Source organism: Oratosquilla oratoria, chromosome 30, assembly GCF_046742065.1.
Source record: "Oratosquilla oratoria isolate Oo_2021 chromosome 30, ASM4674206v1, whole genome shotgun sequence".
NCBI lineage: Eukaryota > Metazoa > Arthropoda > Malacostraca > Stomatopoda > Squillidae > Oratosquilla > Oratosquilla oratoria.
In genome coordinates this window covers 48320176-48343568 of record NC_134806.1, presented here as the reverse complement: position 1 = coordinate 48343568, position 23393 = coordinate 48320176, and the positions used below count along the sequence as shown (strand labels likewise).

At 38.6% G+C, this 23393-nt stretch overlaps 1 protein-coding gene across 2 annotated transcripts; it reads right to left on the bottom strand.

The window, feature by feature from the left end:
• Positions 1–299: 299 nt before the first annotated feature.
• LOC143041163 (uncharacterized) lies at positions 300–22033 on the bottom strand. 2 transcript variants are annotated; one of them, XM_076212981.1, is made up of 2 exons: positions 21931–22033; positions 300–3175 (listed from the first exon to the last, which is right to left on the bottom strand). In XM_076212981.1, the coding sequence occupies exon 2, from the start codon at positions 3030–3032 to the stop codon at positions 909–911; it is 2124 nt and encodes a 707-aa protein (XP_076069096.1). In that variant the 5' UTR covers positions 3033–3175; positions 21931–22033; the 3' UTR covers positions 300–908. The 2 variants fall into 2 exon arrangements, with proteins under 2 accessions (XP_076069096.1, XP_076069097.1); XM_076212982.1 differs by lacking the exon at positions 21931–22033 and adding an exon at positions 21781–21902.
• Positions 22034–23393: the final 1360 nt, after the last annotated feature.

The window sequence follows — 23393 nt, the reverse complement described above, 5'->3', positions numbered from 1 at the left end:
ACGGGTTTACTCAAGCATTTTTTACCGCAATCGTCAGGTCGGCAGATTTATCCAAGTTTACCCCCTGAAGGAAGGAATTGTATATAGGAGACTGAGATGCATGTGGTGAGCCTGGACCCAAGGACGGGTAGATGCGGCCCAGCCAAAGTTGATGCTCTGGCTGGATTTCTGCCTTTTCTTAGGGAAGTTTTTCCTTCAAATTAATATTAGGGGATGATGAAAGAATAATTCCCGCAACCTCCCCGCCATTGAAATAAGACTCGTGTCTCGAAGGATAAAATAATACTGTTGAATATGTTGCCACATATATATTTACAGTAATACAAATTACAAGGAACAATGGTGAATACTCCAAATACTTTACACAATGTTATGGTAAACAGAACATCTGTAGGTAATGGCATGCAGATATCTTTATCTACGAGTTAGCCAATGCTCTAATATTCACGACTGTTTTTCGTATTACAACATTTACTCACTTTAATGGAACACTCAATGTTTGATTAGGAACAAGCAAAAATGTTATAACGCAATAGGCCAACAAAATAACTGCACAACTAAGAGTAAAACGATTACCATTTACAACTGACAGTAAGCGTGTATGACGACTCATCTACCAAGAACGTGATATTTAAGAACCCTTTTTTTTTTTAAGCTGCACCACACAGGTCACACTCTAAAGGCTTCTCTCCAGTGTGGGTCATCACGTGATATTTGAGATGACCCCTACGTGAGAAAGTATCTCAGTCTCCAGTGTGGGTCATCACGTGATCTTTAGGGTGTTCTTTTGTGAGAAAGCTCCGTCACACATCAAACTTAAAAGGCTTCTCTCCAGTGTGGGTCATCGTGTGATGTTTGAGATGACCCTTCTGTGAGAAAGATGCATCACACAGGTCACATTGGAAAGGCTAGTCTCCAGTGTGGGTCATCAAGTGTTGTTTGAGATTACCCTTACGTGAGAAAGCTGCATCACACAAGTCACATTTGAAAGGCTTCTCTCCAGTGTGGACCATCATGTGATGTTTGAGAACAAACTTTCGTGAAAAAGATGTATCACACAAGTCACACTTGAAAGGCTTCTCTCCGGTGTGGGTCATCATGTGATATTTGAGAGGACCCTTCTGTGAGAAAGATGCATCACACAGGTCACACTGGAAAGGCTTCTCTCCAGTGTGGGTCATCATGTGACGTTTGAGAGGACTCTTCTGTGAGAAAGATGCATCACACAAGTCACAATGGAAAGGCTTCTCTCCAGTGTGGGTCATCATGTGATGTTTGAGATGAACCTTCAGTGAGAAAGATGCATTACACAGGTCACATCGGAAAGGCTTCTCTCCAGTGTGGGTCACCAAGTGTTGATTGAAATGACCCTTTTGTGAGAAAGCTGCATCACATAAGTCACATTTGAAAGGCTTCTCCCCAGTGTGGACCATCATGTGATGTTTGAGAACAAACTTTCGTGAAAAAGATGTATCACACAAGTCACACTTGAAAGGCTTCTCTCCGGTGTGGGTCATCATGTGACGTTTGAGAGGACCCTTCTGTGAGAAAGCTGCATCACACAGGTCACAATGGAAAGGCTTCTCTCCAGTGTGGGTCACCAAGTGTCGTTTGACATGATTCTTTTGTGAGAAGGCTGCATCACATATGTCACATTTGAAAGGCTTCTCTCCAGTGTGGGTCATCATGTGATGTTTGAGAACACACTTTCGTGAAAAAGATGTATCACACAAGTCACACTTGAAAGGCTTCTCTCCGGTGTGGACCCTCCTGTGAGGTTTGAGAAGACCCTTCTGTGAGAAAGATGCATCACACAGGTCACACTTGAAAGGCTTCTCTCCAGTGTGGGTCATCAAGTGTCGTTTGAGAGGACCCTTTTGTGAGAAAGATGCACCACACAGGTCACACTGGAAAGGCTTCTCTCCAGTGTGGACCATCATGTGATGTCTGAGAGTACTCTTCCGTGGAAAAGATGCATCACACAAGTCACACTTGAAAGGCTTCTCTCCCGTGTGGACCATCATGTGATATTTGAGGTTGCGCTTCTGTGAGAAAGCTGCATCACACAAGTCACATTTGAAAGGCTTCTCTCCAGTGTGGGTCATCATGTGACATTTAAGAGAATGCTTTCCCATGAAAGATGCATCACACATGTTACACTTGAAAGATTTCTCTCCAATGTGGGTCATCATGTGATATTTCAGAGCACTCTTCCTTGAAAAAACTGCATCACACAAGTCACACTTGAAAGGCTTCTCTCCGGTGTGGGTCATCATGTGAGATTCGAGATAACTCTTCCTTGAAAAAGCTGCATCACACAAGTCACACTTGAAAGGCTTCTCTCCAGTGTGGGTCATCATGTGATAATTCAGAGCACTCTTCCCTGAAAAAGCTGCATCACACAAGTCACACTTGAAAGGCTTCTCTCCATTGTGTACCATTATGTGATATTTCAGAGCACTCTTCCCTGAAAAAGCTGCATCACACAAGTCACACTTGAAAGGCTTCTCTCCAGTGTGGACCAACTTGTGACATTTCAGATCACTCTTCCTTGAAAAAGCTGCATCACACAAGTCACACTTGAAAGGCTTCTCTCTAGTGTGGGTCATCATGTGAGATTCGACATGTCTCTTCCTTGAAAAAGCTGCACCACACAAGTCACACTTGAAAGGCTTCTCTCCAGTGTGGACCATCATGTGACATTTGAGTGACCACTTCTGTGAGAAAGCTGCATTGCACTGGTCACATTGGAAAGGCTTCTCTCCAGTGTGGGTCGTCATGTGACGTTTAAGAGCAGTCTTTCCTGATAAAGCTGTATCACACACGCCACATTGGAAAGGTTTCTCTCCGGTGTGGGTCATCACGTGGCATCCGAGATGACCCTTCTGTAAGAGAGCTGCATCACATTGTCTATACTTGAAAGGCTTCTCTCTAGTGTGGGTACTCATGTGACATTTAAGAATATCCTTTTGTGAGAAAGCTGCACTACACAGGTCACACTGGAAATGTTTGTCTTCAATGTGAGTCATCATGAGTCATTTGAGAACACTCTTTTCTAAGAAGCTGCATTACACATGTTGCAAGATGATTGAAGCAAATATTCAATCCTTTAGATGTCCAGCATGCACACACACACACCCGGTCATTTGGACAGGGCGTAAATGGACACCTGCATCTGAAATTGCAAACCGCAAGTCATCATGTGATTGATATTATTTTTAATATATGTTTTCATTGCTTGTATATATAACCTATACATAAATGCTCAATATCCATACTAGGTTCATGTATTGTATATTGTAGAAGTAGAGTGGGCAGTAGATAATAGAGAATAAATAGTATATAGCCCTTTCATTTGGCAATAGCCACAGTGTGTATGTAAATACACCACAGGCAACTACCACCATTTTCCTTGTTGAATGTTCAGAGATGTAGATCAGTCTAGATGGAGAGATTAAAGCAAACAAACCAGAACTTTGTTTCTCTTAATGCCTCCAAATTCAAAATAGACCACAAACCAAATCTACACATATCTCACACTTGAAAGGCTTCTCTCCAGTGTGGGTCATCATATGATGACCCTTCTTTGAGAAAGCTACATCACACAGGTCACATATGAAAAGCTTCTCTCCAGTGTATGTCATCACATGATATCTGAGAGAACTGTTTCAAGAGAGAGCTGCACCGCACATGTCACATCGGAAAGGCTTCTCTCCAGTGTGGGTCATCATGTGATATTTGAGATAACCCTTCTGTGAGAAAGCTGCAGCACACAGGTCACACATGAAAGGCTTCTCTCCAGTGTGGGTCATTATGTGACATTTGAAATGATCCTTTCATGAGAAAGCTACCTTTCCACAAGTCACACTGGAAAGGGTTCTCTCCTGTGTGAGCCATTATGTGATATTTGAGACGATTCTTTCCCGAGAAAGCTCCATCACACATGTCACACTGGAAAGGCCTCTCTCTCATGTGGGCCATTGCGTGATATTGTGAAAAATGCCACACCAAATTTTATTATATGGTGAATAATCCTTCGGATACCTTTTGAAGTAAATGTTGATATTTACCCTTGACCTGAAAGAAAATATATGATAAGTTTGATATCTAATGTGAGAGAATGTAGTGGGAGTAACACGAGTGTATACAAATACAGTAGGATATCAACCAAAATGTAGTAGGGTAAGGAAACATACACACAGGCCGTATCAAAGAAGAAACTTAAAGAAATGGAAGGTTGAACAAATACTAAAATCTATGGGGCTGCAAAAAAAAAAAAGACTGGCAAAGCAATAGTTGCTAGGAAATAACAAGACAAAAGAATGGTTGAAAAAAGACTGCAAAGAGACAGAGGATGTAGGATACAATAGCATAATTGGAAACAAGATTATTTGTCATATTTTCACATAGGACCACTATATTCACACACCAATCATGAGAATATGATATGGATTTCTACACCAAATCTCTTTCCATTTTCCGATGACCACCCTACCCTTAGGATTGGCAAGAGAATGGTTAAGATCCTGCACAAATACCACCAGAATCCTATAGAAGAAACTATGAAATATTGATTTCTGACATCCTTCAGTGAGAAATAAATCACTTCTAGTGAATCTATCCCAACCTGTCCGTATGTAACTTTGGTTAAATTCAACCCTCCCTTCCATCAGTTACTAAAACAAGGCGCACAATGGGAGTAGTTTTCTGAGTTATGGCTATTCAGTGGAAACAACCACTTCAAATAAGTTACAAATAATTGCATGAATATTTGTATCCCATAGCAACCTTACTCGTAAATCATCATTAGGTAATAAAAAAGGTAATATTTCCCACCCACCTATAGAAATACACTGAAGCATTTTTAGAGAAATTTTATTATTTCCTGCATAATCAATATTCATTTGGCACGACAATGCCCTAGTGCTCTAAATGCAACAACAATGATACTATACAATGATAATAAAATCGAGAGTATTACTGTACTCACTTGGATTTATTCTTCCATAAAATGACTATTACAGGTCTTATGTTGTAAACTTTATTGGTGCAATTTATCTTATCCTTGATATCTTTTCGTGGTAGGGTTGTTCCAGAAACTAAAGTATATAAGGCGTCAGATAGCAATGACAATTACGATGTTATTTACCTAGACTTTAGCATTGTTTGACAAGGTGCCACACCAGAGACTACTAAATCAATTCAAAGCCCATGGCATAGGAGGAAAAGTGTTAGAATATATTAGAGCTTGGATAAATAACAGAAAACAACGGGTCACCACAAATGGAGTAAAATCTACGTGGGGCAATGTTACTAGTGGGGTCCCCCAGGGCTCGGTTTTGGGTCCCTTATTGTTCATTATGTACATAAACAACTTAGACGATGGGATAAATAGTGATGTTATTAAGTCTGTGGACGACACTAAAATAGGACACCTAATTAGGTCAGGAGACAACGCAGAGATTCTGCAGGATGATCTTAACAAATTGTTCACATGGACAGTGAAATGGCAAATGACCTTCAATATCTCTAAGTGTGTTAAATGTAGGGCTACACAACCCTAAAAATAGATACATCTTAGATAACATGCTTTCAGAGAAAACTGAGTGCGAGAGAGACTTGGGAGTTCTAGTGAGTCCAGACCTTAAAACCAGGAATAAAGCCAACAGAGCATTAGGTTTCATTGCTGGGATGGTAATGAATAGAAGTGCAGAGGTAATTATCAAACTCTGTCTAACGATAGTTAGACCCATCCTTGATTATGTGGTACAGTTTTGGTCCCCTGTCCTACAGAATGGACATCAATTCACTAGAATCACTACAGAGAATAATGACCAAAATGATACATGGACTCAGAAATTTGCCTTATGAAGAGAGGCTTAGGCACCTTAACATACACTCTGGAAAGACGCAGAGTGCGGGGTGATCTAATAGAGGTGTTCAAGTGGATCAAAGGCTTTAACAAGGGTGATGCAAACAAGGTCATCATATTAAAACAACAGGGCAGGACTTATAGTAATGGTTTTAAACTGGACAAATTTAGATTTAAAAAGGAAATAGGACAGAATTGGTTTACTAATAGGGTGGTCGACGAATGGAATAGACTTAGTAACCATGTAGTAAGCGCTGAAACTATCAGTTGTTTTTAGAAATTATTAGACAACTTTATGGATGGGGATGACAGGTGGTGATGGATATGAAGCTGCCTAGTGTAGGCCTTATGGTCTCTTACAGTCTCTTTCATTCTTATGTTCTTATCATGACAACTTTGAAATGTTATTTCTGATTTCTCTATATAATTTCACAAGTAATTCATATGTAATCTTGAAATAACAATATGTTTTAAATCTTGATTTTAGTCTTTGATCCTTGTAATTCCATGCACAATAATTTAGGAATTTTAGTCTCCCCTTAACTTTCTATTGCAAGTGTATTTTACTCGTAAATGATCACCACTAGAAAAATTTGAAAGGATCACTTTTTATGTGGTATAATTTTTTATTTTTTAGGTAACTAGGAAAATGAAACATTCAGTATATCAGAATAGTAAAAATTATAAAAAGCCACAGGAGTGGATGAATGGAAATTACAAAGAGAAAGAGACTACAAAAAAACGACAAGAAAAAATCAGAGTATGATGAAAGACACAATAGTACAGATAACTGAAAGTAAGAAATCAATGATGTCAGAAATTAATGTGTGATTATTGCGAATCCTTTGTTGGTTTCCATTTCTCAAGGAATACTGCCCCCATCCCACAGGAAAAATGAATAAATGATTGAATTTTGGCATTAAAAAAGATAGTCAACTGAATGTAACCTATTATGTACCTGCTGAGACTATTCCTATGGTAGAAATATGCATTTTCTACGGTGTCCATTACAAATGTATATAATTTAAAGCCAACTCTCCAAATGATATATGGATATGATCCTGGGCTTAACAATAATACCACATGTCATAATGTCCACAGACAAATTGCCAGAGACCTACATTTTTTTTTTTTTTTTTTTTACTATAATATTTTTCATATAAATTTAGAAGAAATTTTATATATATATATATATATGTATATATATATATATATACACACACACACATATACATATATATATATTTAAGATTATTTCAGACAAATGAGAGAGAATGTGGGTGGGGAAGGGCAAACGAAGATGTGTTAGGAATAGAGTTTATTGCCCTAACGTTGCGACCAACTTGGTCTTATTCAGAGGACTACAGCATTACAGACGGATCACAATTCTTATATTCGTAGTGAGAGGGAACCCGCCAAGGTATGAGCGTCATGTTTTCCCTTTGGCTAACGATTTAATTATTAGGACACTTGCTGCTTTCGAGAGGCATTTAAATCCGTCTCTGTCGTTGTTGTTCTTGTTGGCGGCGATATGTGCAGCTTCCACAGTTTTTCTCATTCTCTTCTCAAATCCCTCGTGTAGAATTTCTGCGTTGTTCCAATCAGGTAGATGTCCACATTTGTCCAGGTGACGAACCAGGGAGTTAGATGTTCTATGAGCCCTGAGATCGTTTTTGTGCTCATTCAAGCGTTTATTGAACCCTCGACCTGACTCACCGAAATAAGATGATGGACAACCGTTGCATGGAATACGGTAAATGACACTGAGATTATTACGCATATTATTATGTTTCTTAAATATTTTTTTCCTATTTTATTGGAAGATATTTTTGCTATATTTATTCCACCTTTTAACAAATAATCATCAATAGCTATGGTGTTTATAGAATTAGGGACAGAAATAAAATGAGACTTATCCTTTTCCGGGGTCCGGACGTTTGAGCCATCGTAGATCTTCTTGGCTTTCCTCGTTGTCCTGGTGATCAAACCTCCGGGGTATTTCAGCTTCCTAAAGGTATTCTTGATGTAAGTAAGTTCATCCTCTAGGAATTCTTCACTGCAGATACGAAAAGCTCTGAGAAAGAAACCTATTAGAACACCCGTTTTAACACGTCTGCTGTGTGCTGAAAAATAATGGACAAAGTCGTCCCTATTGGTGGGTTTCCTGTACACCGAGAAACTTACCTGTTGAGAACCTCTGTGTATCAACGTGTCTAAAAATGGTAAATTACACTCTTTTTCTAGTTCAACTGTGAATTGAATGTCTTTATTCACAGCGTTGAGTCTTCTCAACTTATTTTCTATATTAGTTCTTTTTGGCATCACCACGATTATGTCATCCACGTACCTTAACCAAGTGGTACCTCTTCCCATGTGTGTCAAATTTGGATATTTTATGTTTAACAACATTGAATTTAAACAGATTAGAGGTCTCGCAATGGGGAGTCCATTATCTGCTGTCATGGCATGTTTATTAATGGAAGTATTAGAAATGGACAAATACATCAACATCATGGGATTTTCTATATTAGTTCTTTTTGGCATCACCACGATTATGTCATCCACGTACCTTAACCAAGTGGTACCTCTTCCCATGTGTGTCAAATTTGGATATTTTATGTTTAACAACATTGAATTTAAACAGATTAGAGGTCTCGCAATGGGGAGTCCATTATCTGCTGTCATGGCATGTTTATTCATGGAAGTATTAGAAATGGACAAATACATCAACATCATGGGAAGAGGTACCACTTGGTTAAGGTACGTGGATGACATAATCGTGGTGATGCCAAAAAGAACTAATATAGAAAATAAGTTGAGAAGACTCAACGCTGTGAATAAAGACATTCAATTCACAGTTGAACTAGAAAAAGAGTGTAATTTACCATTTTTAGACACGTTGATACACAGAGGTTCTCAACAGGTAAGTTTCTCGGTGTACAGGAAACCCACCAATAGGGACGACTTTGTCCATTATTTTTCAGCACACAGCAGACGTGTTAAAACGGGTGTTCTAATAGGTTTCTTTCTCAGAGCTTTTCGTATCTTCAGTGAAGAATTCCTAGAGGATGAACTTACTTACATCAAGAATACCTTTAGGAAGCTGAAATACCCCGGAGGTTTGATCACCAGGACAACGAGGAAAGCCAAGAAGATCTACGATGGCTCAAACGTCCGGACCCCGGAAAAGGATAAGTCTCATTTTATTTCTGTCCCTAATTCTATAAACACCATAGCTATTGATGATTATTTGTTAAAAGGTGGAATAAATATAGCAAAAATATCTTCCAATAAAATAGGAAAAATATTTAAGAAACATAATAATATGCGTAATAATCTCAGTGTCATTTACCGTATTCCATGCAACGGTTGTCCATCATCTTATTTCGGTGAGTCAGGTCGAGGGTTCAATAAACGCTTGAATGAGCACAAAAACGATCTCAGGGCTCATAGAACATCTAACTCCCTGGTTCGTCACCTGGACAAATGTGGACATCTACCTGATTGGAACAACGCAGAAATTCTACACGAGGGATTTGAGAAGAGAATGAGAAAAACTGTGGAAGCTGCACATATCGCCGCCAACAAGAACAACAACGACAGAGACGGATTTAAATGCCTCTCGAAAGCAGCAAGTGTCCTAATAATTAAATCGTTAGCCAAAGGGAAAACATGACGCTCATACCTTGGCGGGTTCCCTCTCACTACGAATATAAGAATTGTGATCCGTCTGTAATGCTGTAGTCCTCTGAAGAAGACCAAGTTGGTCGCAACGTTAGGGCAATAAACTCTATTCCTAACACATCTTCGTTTGCCCTTCCCCACCCACATTCTCTCTCATATATATATATATTTATATATATATATATATACATATATATATATGTATATATATATATATATATATATACATATATATACATGTATATATAAATTTTTGTGCACTTCTCATCATAATTGCAAAAATACCACAAAGTCAAAACCTGACAAAATGACAAAATTCCAGTCCTACATTTTCTTGCTTACTATAAAACATTTTTTATAGATGAGTTTGATGTGGCAGTTGACCTCCTCACAAAAGCAAAAACATCTCTGACTAACTACAGAAGAACTGGCTTCACTTCACCTCAGGCCTCTACTAAAGACATGTGTGAGGAAATCAATGTAGAGGATGTACTCAGAGAAATTATTAAGAAACACAAAAAAAGCACTTTGCTTATGAAGCCCCAGATGAGCCCACTGCAGATGCCATGGAGAGGCTAGAAGCAACTTTTTTAATGTTGTTGTTAACACAGCCACTCAATCCTTAACTGATAGGCTTGAAATACTAGGTGAAGTGAAAGACAGATTTGGAGTACTGCTTAATTTCCAAAAACTGGATGATCAGCCGAACAACCAGGATGACAGCCTTTCCATGACATTAAGCACTGGAAATGTAAGTGACACTGATAAAAATGAACTGCCTGTGGAAGTCAAAAACTTGCCAAGCTTCCCTCAGATGACGAGTAATCTTGAGCTCCTCACTTTTATAAAAAAAAAAAAAAAAAAAAAAAAAAAAATTGGAGGAACTGTATCCTGATCTGTGGATTGCCCTGAGCTTCACCTGCACTCTCCCTGTGACTGTGGCCTCAGCAGAGGGGAGTTTCTCAAAGCTGAAGCTCATCAAGACCTATCTAAGGTCTTCCATGGGACAAGATCGATTCACTGGTCTTGCAATAATCAGCATCAACCATGAGGTGGACAAGCAGGTCATCATTGATGACTTTGCAATTAAAAAGCCAAGAAGCAGATATTTTGAGGACAATACAATGTTACTCTGAATAATGTATATTATTTGTTGTTTTCCTGGTGTGTGACTGATGTTAATTAAGCATTATTCTAAGTATTATTTTTTTCATTATTATTATCTTTGCACTTTGAAACAGATGTAAAATAAATAAATGTGAAGTGTAATAGTTTCTTGCATCTTAGTAGACTTGCTTCATCACAGACTGACAAACCCCTTGGGGATAAATGAAGTGCCTTCACACCTATCTCTCTAGGGCCCCTCAAACAGCATCTTGCCTAGGGCCCCCGTAAGGCCAAACAGCCCTGATTGGAACGAATTAAAAATAGAGAGATTGTCGGAAATGTGTGTGGAGCAGGAGATTGTGGTTGGAAATCATCCCCTCTAAAATATTAAGTTAGGTATTTATCGAGCCCCAAGCAGTTGTTGACCCTTTGGATACTTGCACTGACCACCATGGGGGGTCGAAATCGAGCGCTTTGGAGACCTTTGATTTGGCCAGTACTTGGAGAGTATGTATCACACGGCTTCTGTCAATGACTTTACCCTATTGGTGTTTAAAATGGCAGAATATCTTGATTTTTTGGTGCCTGGGGACTCAATGGCTTTCTTCCTGTGATAGAACATCGGACCTTGTTATGGAAAGAAGGATCTCTTTGCAGCTTTTTTGCTTTCACACTGTAACTTGTGGCCATTCAATGGCGGCTCATGCTACCCAACCACATTGCCAGAGGCCTTCTGATCATTATGTCCCGATGATCGATATCAATTTTACTGATATTCATTGGGTGTCAGACAATTACTTAGTGCAATGTAGAAGAAATACATGTCATGTACAATCTACAACCTAATTATGTTCTAACCAAGAATAAAATCACAAATATTTCCACTTGCGTAATACTTTACTTTAGAAAATATCATCTTACAGGTCTACATGAGCTTCATGCAATAGACTTGAGGGAAATTTGGTGAAAAAAGTATTGTATTATTCAAAGTTACATTCCATTTAAGGATATAAATCCAAATATTTGCAAAACACCCAACAATTTGTTTTGCAAAAAGAAATTTTTTAAATATATTTATATATGTACATATATGTATATATATATATATATATATATATATATATATATATATATATATATATAATATATATATATATATATATGCCAAGGCTTTTTCCCCCTTACAAGGTAGTCAGAAAGGAAAAGGCATAAAATCATTCCCACCCATTCCATCCCTGAATACACTCCACACCCCCTCCACCCTACCTCTTAGTACCTCCTGGATGACAGGTCATCCCTGCACCTTCTCCACTGCCCTGGGTCAGAAGCAGTGTCGCAAGGCTGCTTCATTAAATTGGCGACTCCCCCTCTCCGTCCCTCCATGCATTAAAGGAGAAGACGGGGAGAAATTCCTTTGGGCTGCGTCAAATTTTGCTCACACATACTACCTCATCCCCCATCCCCCCTGCCCATTACACCTCATGCATCACAACATCATCCATATACAACCATTCCCCATTCACCCTTGTCTTCTGCCCTCTCTCAATAGATGGGTGGTCTAACATCCATAATGAGCCCATAATATGTGTCACTCTAACAACATCCACTGGTCAGATTTATTTAGTTGACACAATAGACACATCAGGGAAACCACACATTGCTGAATATCTTCTAAAACTTGTACAAAATTCGATCAAGAAGGCTGAACAAGATTTTGGTTGTCACATTGGAAGTGTTGTGACAGACAATGCAGCAAATGTCACCAAGATGAGAAAACTTGTAGGAATCAAGTGAACCTGAGCATACCGTCCTCACATACGGCTTATATCCTTGTATACTTGTGGCAAGTCTGTATAACACTGCTCCTTATATCGATATACTAAAAATGTCCTTTAGCAATCAGATCACATATCAAATAGCAATCCCACAATATTTAAAATATAAAAAAAAAGCTGTTTGAATCTATATATATATAAATATATATATATATATATATATATATATATATATATATATACATATATATATATATATATATATATATCTTAAAAAGATAGAAAAAAAAATCACCAACCCTGGAGTCCACTAACCTCATACAATAATACCTGTTAAGTCCGGTTAAAATTGTCATTTCAAAACATAATAGTGCCTAAAAAATAGTTTCTTATTTCACTTTAAAAGTTTATATTAACTTATAATGCATTAAATAAGTCAATAGTTTATATATTTGTCCTTTATACAATGTTAGGTTTCTAGTTTTGATATATTTGTCCAATACAAAATGTATAGGCTACATAAGGGGGGACTTGATGTGGTCAAGATAAACTCCAAAACTGGAGTTTCTTCTATTTACTTATAACAACAGATGTATATATGGGCAATATACAATAAGTGCCAGGCCTTGACCAAGGGCACAACTGGCTGGCAGCCTCTCAGCCTGCTCAGCTCTGCCTGTCTTGGTGACATAGGTGTCATTAATAAAGGGGTTAGTAGGGTGTCGTAAGTAAAGGTGTTAGTTGCTATTCTTAGGATTTGGTGTTGTTGTTGTTGTTCCCTAGACTGTCTGTCTGAGCAGTCCCGTCTCCCCAAGGAATGCCACAGCCAAAATTGGGTTTTCCCACAAATCCTTTATAGAGTGTATGTTGTGTTGTTTGCGTGCATGATTGTGTATAATGCAGTCTTCCATTATGTGTTGTATGGTATGGGGTGAAGTGTTACATCCTGGGCAGCTGTTCACAATGCGGTCATCCAGCCTTTTCTGGTAGCTTAGAAGTGCTGGGTGGTGGCCACACCGCAGTCTGGCCAGGTGGACTCTGTCCTTTTGTGGGAGAGAGGATTCAGAGGGGTGGATATCAGGGGGTCTGGCATGCAGCAGTGTGTTGTCTTTCAGTGTGTTAATGGAGGGGTGAGTGATATGTTTATGAATATGTTTCCGGAGGCTGGTATTTGGTGGTTGTGGAGGAAGAGAAGAGAGTATCTGTGTGTGATAAAGGTCTTTGGGTGTTGTTTTAATGTTTCTTGGTGTGTGTGGGTGTTCTGCTATGTAGTGTAGTGGGAGTGATGTGTTTGTGGTGGCTGCAGCAAGTATTTGTGTGCCTCTCATGTCGAGGTGGTCCTTGACTTTGAGGACTTTTGTTTCATGGTGTAAATGGTCTGTAGGTGTTGTATTTGTGCAGCCTGTAATTGTTTTTAGGGCTTTGTTTTGTATGATTTGAAGGGTGTTGTGGTGTGTCTCACTGAGATTAGGAGCCCATGCAGGACTTGCATTATTCATCACTGAGTGTATGCATTGTTTGTACATTATATTGTTGAATTAGTTTCTTTGTTTTGTCCAAATGTTGTTCCAGCGATTGATTTAAGTGCAATAAGTCTAGGTGTGCATTTGTTTTTTATGTTTGTGATGTGTTGTTTGAAAGACATGGATGTATTGCATGTTGCATCAAGAATTTTCGGTGTGTTTGTGTGTGGTATTAGTGTTGTTGATGTAGAGATGAGGTATGTATTTGTGTTCTTTTGTCCAGTTGGTGAGAAGTATTGCTGTAGATTTGGTTGGAGCTATTTTGAGTCTGCTTGTGATGAACCATGTGTCGAGTGCATCAAGGTATGGCTGGATCATTTCTGCAGCTTTGTCTGTGTTATGATGTGTGCATGTGATTGTTATGTCGTCTGTGTAGGAAGAGATTTGTATTTCTGAGGTGTCTGGTGTGGGTAAGTCATGCATGTATAGATTAAAGAGCGTGGGTGATAGAACAGAGCCCTATGGTACTCCATTCTTAATGTTTCTGATGTGCGATGATTGGCCATTATATGACATGTAAGCATTCCTACCAGCCAGATAATTGGCCAGCCATCTTTGTGTGTTATTGTGCATGTTTGTGTTATATATTTTATTTGTTAGGTTGTGGCGGGGGATAGCATCAAAAGCTTTACTAATGTCTAATGTTATAAGAAGTGTTCTGTGGTGAGGCCTATCCGAATTGATGCCATCTAAAATTCTTTGTGTGAGGTTTATCAGAAGAGTGTTTGTGGAGTGTAGTGGCCTAAAACTGTGTTGTGAGTCAGCAACGGGAATATGTGGTGTGAAAAGTTTAAGTATTAGGCGTTCAATGACTTTAGAGGGGGTGCAGAGAAGTGTGATTGGGCAATGCGATGTTGGGATTGTTGGGTCTTTGTTCGGTTTTGGAATGGTGATTATTCTACCATGCTTCCAGATGTCAGGTGTAGTGTTGTGTGAATAGCTGTAGTTTGCAATATTTGTGAGTGCGTGTATACCTTGTGGTCCAATGTGTTTTAGGTGGATGTTACTTATGTTATCAGGACCACAGGCAGATGAGTGCTTGAGATTATGTATTATGTGTTTTGTCTGACTGTCTATGAAGGGTGTATAGTCTGAGTCTGTGGGAAAGTCTTTCTAACATCAAATAGTGCGTCGGTCGTCAGGGTGAGAAGTGAGATGGCTTGTCTGTGCAAAATGATTTATGAGTGTGTTTGCAGTTGTCTGTTTGAGGGTAGGTTGTCTGTTGTTGTGATTATTGCTGTGTGAGAGCATGTTGTGTTACTGTTGGATAGTGTAATGCTGTTGAGTGTTTTGTACAATTTGCTGGAGTTTGTTTTGTGATCAAGTGTATTGATAAAGTTTTGCCAATTTTGTGTTTTTTGTTTGTGTATTTTATTGGCAATCACAGTGTTTAGTGTTTGTATTTGGTCTGCTGTGTTTTGAGGGATAGGTGTGGGGGTATTGTGTTTAAGTGTGTCTCGTTGTCTAAAGAGGCCTTGGATTTCTGGTGTGAAGTTGGGGTTGTGTGATTTTCTGTTGCCTCTAGGGATGTATCGCTTGTCTGTGTTTTGTATGATTGTATTAAAAGTGTGCACAGCATTATGTTTGTGATTGGTGTACTGTTAAGTATTTCAAAATGTTGTTCTGTCTCTTCAGTAAAAGCTTCCCAGTTAGCTCTCTTGTAATTGGTGTATGTGTGTCTGTGGCCAACTGGGGTGCATCTTGTTTTGGTGGTGATGATGATTGGGAAGTGGTCAGAACCAAGGGTTCCGACCACTCTCCATGATGTTGTTGGGGATAGGCAGGGGGAGCAAAAGGTGATATCAGGAGAGGAGGGAGTATAGAGGGCTTGGTGTGGGATATGTGTATGATTATGTGTGTTGTTCATGATAGTCAATAAGTCAAACTGAGTCTGTATATCAAGCCCTCTGTGTGTGTCAGGGTTGTCGACATACCAGGCAGACGACTTGGCGTTGAAGTCACCACCCATGATCAGGTTGGGGATTGAGGCTAGTTGGCTAAATTGAGGCCTGAAGGTGTTTGGAACTGTGGGGGATGATTAGGGGGGAATGTACATGTTAACTATTGTCAGTGTTGATTTGTTGCCTGTGCAGATTCGAATGGATTGGATTTCTGTAATGTTACCTGTGGTAGGGAGAATTCTGGTTGTGGAGTTAGTTCTATCTATTGGGGTTAATCATATGATTGGTGGGTATGATTAGACATGGTATATATATGTTAGCTTATCGGTAATATAGTAGGGGCAGTTATAATTAAGGGGATTTAATGGGTTAGTCTGGTGATATTGGGCATCTATATCATGTTTGTCTTGAAATCTGCTGCATTAGTTATATGTTCTGGGAAAGCAAAGTCAGCTAGAGGGGGAGGTAGTGCCATCTTGCAAGCATGTGGATCATGTGCATGGTGGGTGATGTTTAGTAATGGTTACATATATATATATATATAATATATATATATATATATATATATATATATATATATATATATATATATATATATATATATATATATATATATACATATCTTCTTCCTAATATTGACAATACTGTGGTGTTTAACTCCGTGTATATCAAGGAGAACTTGCGCCCTAAGTATACGATATATATATATATATATATATATATATATATATATATATATATATATATATATATATATATATATATATATATATATATATATATATATATATATATATGTGTGTATTTTGGGAGCAGGTTCTCTTTTAAACATGTTTGATTGAATACGACAGCATTCTGGAAGTTGTTGATTTTCTTTCTTGTGTTTACTATTTTTCTAATTATGTTCTTTCCTCGGATAGGGTGGGCATAAACCAAATCCTTATACTTCTCCATTTTACTACACGACGTTTCGTCTCTAATAAGACATCTTCTGGTATTTCTGTTATAAAGATACAATATATGATACTACAAGTTTGAATTACATTGATTGTTGCACATTTACAATTTATATCAAGTCTTACATTTAAGTTTTACATTTAAATTTGAATGAATAATAACACTATTAATATTATTATTATTATTAGTGTTATTATTCATTCAAATTTAAATGTAAAACTTAAATGTAAGACTTGATATAAATTGTAAATGTGCAACAATCAATGTAATTCAAACTTGTAGTATCATATATTGTATCTTTATAACAGAAATACCAGAGGAAAGAACATAATTAGAAAAATAGAAAACACAATAAAGAAAATTAACAACTTCCAGAATGCTGTCGTATTCGAACAAACATGTTTATATATATATATATACATACATATACCAAGGCTTTTTTCCCCCTTACCAGGGAGGTAGCCAAAAAGGACAAGGCATAAAAACATTCCCACCCATTCCATCCCCGAAAACACTCCACACCCCTCCACCCTCCCTCCCATCTTAGCACCTCCTAGATGACGGGTCATCCCGGCACACTGTCCATTGCCCTGGGTCAGAAGCAGTGTCGCAGGACACAGCACATCCACAGCAAGGCCGCTTCATTAAATCGGCGACCCCCCCCCCTCTCCGTCCCCCCACATAAAGGAGAGGATGGGGAGAAATCCCTTCGGGCTGCGTCAAAAATTTTTGCTCACACATTACCTCACCCCCCATTCCCCCATCCATTCCGCCTCATGCATCACAACATTTTCCATATACAACCATTCTCCATTCACCCCTGTCTTCTGTCCTCTCCTGTCCTTCCTCCACAGACATTCCCCTCTTCCCCAAAGCCCCCTTTACCCCATCCATCCATCTCATCCTAGGACGTCCCCTCATGTTCACTCCCCCCACATCTGCCTTCCATACCTCCTTTACTAGTCTTTCTTCACTCATTCTTTCCATGTGTCCAAACCATCCTAATACTCTTTCATCAACCCTATCTCCCAGCTCCCTTTCCACCCCTGTTCTCCTCCTCACCTCCTCATTTCTCACTCTATCTAGCCTTGTAACCCCCATCATACTTCTCGGACACTTCATCTCAAACACATTCAAGTTCCTTCTCTCTTCCTCTCTTATGTTCCATGTTTCTGCTCCATACAGCTCCCAATCACTCCTTCATACAGTCTCCTCTTTGCATCCATTCCCAAATTTCTATTCCTCATTACACTTTTTAATCCACCAAGGCATTTACTCGCTTCTCTCAATCTACATTCTACCTCCACCTTCACTCCACCCTTTCCTGCCACATTTGCACCCAAATATCTAAAACTATCCACTTCCTCCAGTTGCTCTCCCTTAATGCTCACTTCCAGTCTGCTGCCATTTTCACCCCTTGTACATCTCATCACCTTACTTTTACCCACATTTATCTTCAGCTTTCTTCTATCACAAACTCTCCCAAACTCTGTTACCAACTTCCTCAATCCCTCCTCCGATCCTGCCACAAGTGCAGTGTCGTCTGCAAACAACAGCTGGCTCACTTCCCACCTTTCTCCATTTTCCTTAACCATCTCCAATCCCTGACCCACTACCCTTGCATTCACCTCTCGTACCACCCCATCCATGTATAAGTTCAAAAGCCAGGGTGACATAACACATCCCTGACGAAGTCCCACCTTTACCTCAAACCACTCACTCTCTCTATTTCTAATCCTGACACAAGCTCTACTACTCTCATAAAAACTCTTGACAGCTCCCAAAAGCTTTCCTCCTATCCCGTATATCCGCATAACCTCCCACAGTGCCTTTCTGTCTACCCTGTTGTAAGCCTTTTCCAGATCCATAAAGGCCCAGAAAACATCCTTCCCCTTACCTATAGCTTTCTCACATATCTGTCTTACTATAAAAATCTGATCTACACAACCTCTACCTGTCCTAAACCCACACTGTTCCTCACCAATTACTCCCTCTGTTCCTCTCCTAATCCTCTCAATCAAGATCCTCCCATAAGCCTTCCCAACTACACTTAACAAGCTAATCCCTCTGAAACTACTACATTCACACTTGTCCCCCTTCCCCTTGTAAAGTGGAACTATATAAGCACTCCTCCAGTCCTCTGGCACTCTACCTTCTCTCCAGGAAACATTAAATAACCTCACCAGCCAGTCCACCATCACTATACCTCCTTTTTTTAAGACATTCTGCATGGCATCCATCCATACCAGGTGCCTTACCTGCTTTCATCATCTTAACTGCTGCCTTCACTTCATCCTTCCTTATTTCTCCTCCAATTTCCTCACTCATCACTCTCATTTTCTAAGCATTTCCCACTGCAGCTATCTTTCCCTCCCTATCCTCCTTCACATTAAGCAACTCCCTAAAATATTCTGCCCATCTTCCCCTTACTGCCTTCTCCTCTATCATCATCTCTCCATCTGCTCCTTTTACCTTTTCTTCTCTACTTGATTCACCTCCTCTTCCTCTCTTAATTTCTTTCCAAAACATCTTTTTATCACTTTCAAAATTTTCTGTCATACTCTTACCCCATTTCACATCTGCTCTCCTCTTTGCCTCCTTTACCTTTTTCTTTACTTCTCTTTTCTTTTCCCTGTACATCTCATATGACTCCCTCATCCTACTTTGTAACCAATCTGTGAAAGCTCGCTTCTTCTCTTCTACAACCTTCTTCATTTCCTCATCCCACCATTCACTACCCTTCCTTCTATTTCCTCCTGACCTTCTCGTTCCACATACCATCTTTCCACACTTTGTGACTCCCTCCTTGAACCATCCCCATTCCTCCTCCACACCTACCTCTACTCTATCCTTCACTCCCTCCCACTCCTCCTTCAGCTTCCTCTTGTACTCTTTCTCCTTTTCCTCTTCGTTTAAAGAGTTCACTCTAAGCACCTCCCTACCTTTAGTCCCTTTCCTCTTCCTCCATCTGTCCTCCACTCTCAACTTACCTTCCACCTGAAAATTATCTGATATTCCCCCACCCTCTCCCCTTAGCATATGTACATCCCTAACTCTTCCTATCATAATCCTATTTACCACCACATAGTCCATTGAAGCTCTATCCACCACCCTCTCCCATGTGTACTTATGCTTGACTTTCTTCCGAAACACTGTATTTGCTATCATCAACTCTCTTTCTAGACACATTTCCACCATCAACTCTTCACTACGATTCTTTCCTGGAACTCCACATTTCCCAACCACTCCATCAATTGGACCATTTCCTACCCTAGCATTAAGGTCTCCCAGTACTATTACATTTACACTTCTCCCTAAACCCTCTATGCACTTATTTAAATTTATTCAAAAGGCCTCCCTTTCTTCTACATTCTTCTCACTGCCAGGCCCATATGCACTTACAAAAACCCACATCTCCTTTCCCAGTTTCACCTTCATCCACATTATCCTTGAGGAAACCTCCTTCCACTCCACTAAACGTTTACCTAACTCTTCACTTACTAGTATAGCCACCCTTCCCTCCCTCGCACTCTCTTCACTCCTGATAACCTCCCACTTACACTCCCAAACTTACAATCGCCCTTCCCTTTCAGCTTAGTTTCACTCAAAGCCAACACATCCATCTTTCTTCTCACAAACATACTACCTATCTCTTCCTTTTTACTCTCATCTGTACCACATCCACGCACATTAAAAGACCCAAACCTTAAGGTGCTGGACTGAGGCCCTCCAGCCCCTCTTATGCCTCTACCTTTTCTTTTAGGAATTTCCCCTGTGGGGCTACAAGGAGAAGGATGCCTAGTCCCAATCCCTGTCCCTTTTTTCTCGCCTCTTACGATCCAAGTGGGAATACTTGCTGGCAGTATTCTTTTCCCCCACCATAGAAAAAGAAAATACTCATAGAAATGGTACAGTACAGCAACAAGGGTTGGGGGACAGCATAACGGAGGGACAGTCATAGTATAAAAGTGTCATAATTTCTCTATGAACAGAGTTTTACTCTATCATAGACAAAATGATGTGTAGCTCTGGTCCATAGGGGCGCCCCATATAGACCCTAAAGTATCGACTGCATGCTACTTTGCCACAGTAACAAGCAGCCAATACCCCAATATATATATACTGTATATATATATATATATATATATATATATATATATATATATATATACATATGTATATATATATGTATATATATCCCTCTCTTTTACAGAGACCAGATTTTTTCACTGGCATTTGTATATATTATTTCTTGCATTTGATGCGAGATAATTTTCATTCTCCACCTGCATTTCTTTTATAACATGTAGTAATGTCTGCATACCTGTATTCAAACATGTTTGCCAGCCTACAATTCTTTCCTAAATCATCAGCTAACTCTTGTTATCCTTAATATTTTTAACTATATATATATATATGTACAGCAAATTTAAAGTAACATCAGCAGCGATTTTCAAATAGTTAAGATGGGCATCATTTTATCTATCAAGTTAGGCTAGGTTACATTGTTTTAAATTTCATGCAATTCTTATCTATATCACTAACTAGCTCTCTTCATACTTAGTATTTTCAACATCAGATATGAGTACAGCAAATCATTAGTATCAGTGGTAGTGATAAAAAGATGCAGAAATATTTATATCTAATTTTACAATTACCTAGGTGAAATTTATCTTTATTATTTGGAAATGTTCTAAACATCAGTATCAGAGTGCCTTCTATTTCCTAGTTCTTGAAAGGGTACCTTTATCTGAAATGTTTTCTTTGTATTTCGAATACCCTAACCCAAAACAAAGTTTAAACCCCTCCAGCCAGCCCCCTATACAAATTTTGAAACGCTGGTTCATCTAATATGACCTCATTATTGACTTATAACACTCTTTCTAAAGTATCCAATACCTAAACAGCTACAACCATGATGGTCTGCAACTTAATGTTCTAGCTGCCTAGCGAATACTTACATTAAATTTTTCATCACCTGTGTTGATGATTTTGTTGATGATTCTGTTGATGATTGAATTTGCTGATCTCAACACTATTTTAATTTTTTCTAGTTTCTTATTATTTTTCAGCATTTTAAAATTTAAGTATTATATTCCTTATAACCTTACCTTTCCAATGGTATCAAATGTTTTGAAAAAAGCCCCATGTTGAGGTGGGTGTTTTGATGAAATATAGGAAGCCGTTTTTGCGCATTTTAAACGGCCATTTTGGATTTTGCTGAGCTTATAAAATTAAATTTAAGTATTATATTCCTTAAAACCATACATTTTCATTGGTATCAAATATTTTGAGAAAGTCCCATGTTGAGGTGGGTGGTTTTGATGAAATATACGAAGCCGTTTTTGTGCATTTTAAACGGCCATTTTGGATTTTGCTAATCTTTATTCCCAAAGTATTTTTACTGAATACTGAAAAATAAAGAAATGAGAAAAGAATGAAAATAGTGTATGAGATCGGCAAATTCATCCTCAGAATCATTAGCATTTTACAATCTTCGTGACACAAATGTCCAAACAATTTCAAATATTCTTGCAACAGGGTTGCCACATGAAAATGTTCACAACACATAGGATTGAGACCAAAAGTTGAGCACCAATATATTAAAGGAACATGGCATTATGAATCAGGAACAACAGAATTGTACTACAGTAAAAGGTACCAAAACAATAGGAGTACCAAATAGGTGTAGCTTCATTAGTGATATACTACAAAAATTGTAGTGAAGCTAAGGACAAAAGAGACAAAGCTTGGGAAAAATGGAAAAGAGACAAGAAACCAAACAAATTGCATACATACATCAAACTGAGAAATGGATATGTAAAAGTACGCAGAGATGAAAAGAGAAAATACGAAAAAATGATATTTGATCAATGCAAGGCAGAACCCAAACTAATTTACAAATATGTAAATGGAAAACTAAAAAACAAACAAGAAATAGAAACACTGCGCCAGGACAAAAATGAATATATGGAGGAACTAGAAATGGCGGAAATTATGAACAACCACTTTAAATCAGTGTTCACATTAGAAGGTTCACCTGACTGAAGAAATCGAGAGAGAATTATCCCCCGCAATGAAAGAAATAATCGTAACACAAAAAGAAATCAGCGACAAAATTAAAACCCTTGATATTAGAAAATCACATGGCCCAGACGGAATTGCAAACTGGATACTGAAAGAATATACGGAAGAATTAACTGACAAAATATACATTATAATTAAAATATCGCTTTAAGAAAGAAAAATGCCACTGGACTGGTAAAAAGCCAAACATTGTATCAATCTATAAGGGAGGTAATAAAGAAGACCCATCTAATTACAGACCTGTATCACTGACAAGCACAATAGCAAAAATTTGTGAAAGAATTGCCAAAAATAGATGGGTAAAGCACCTGGAAAAAATATATATATTAAATCCAAATAAATTTGGATTCAGACAAAGCAGATCATATATGTACAACAGTTTTGATCTGCTTCTATTCATGATTAATAGATATAATACAAAAAAAAAAAGATGGGTGGCCAGACTGTGCCTTTCTCGACCTACAAAAGGCATTCGACAAGGTACCAC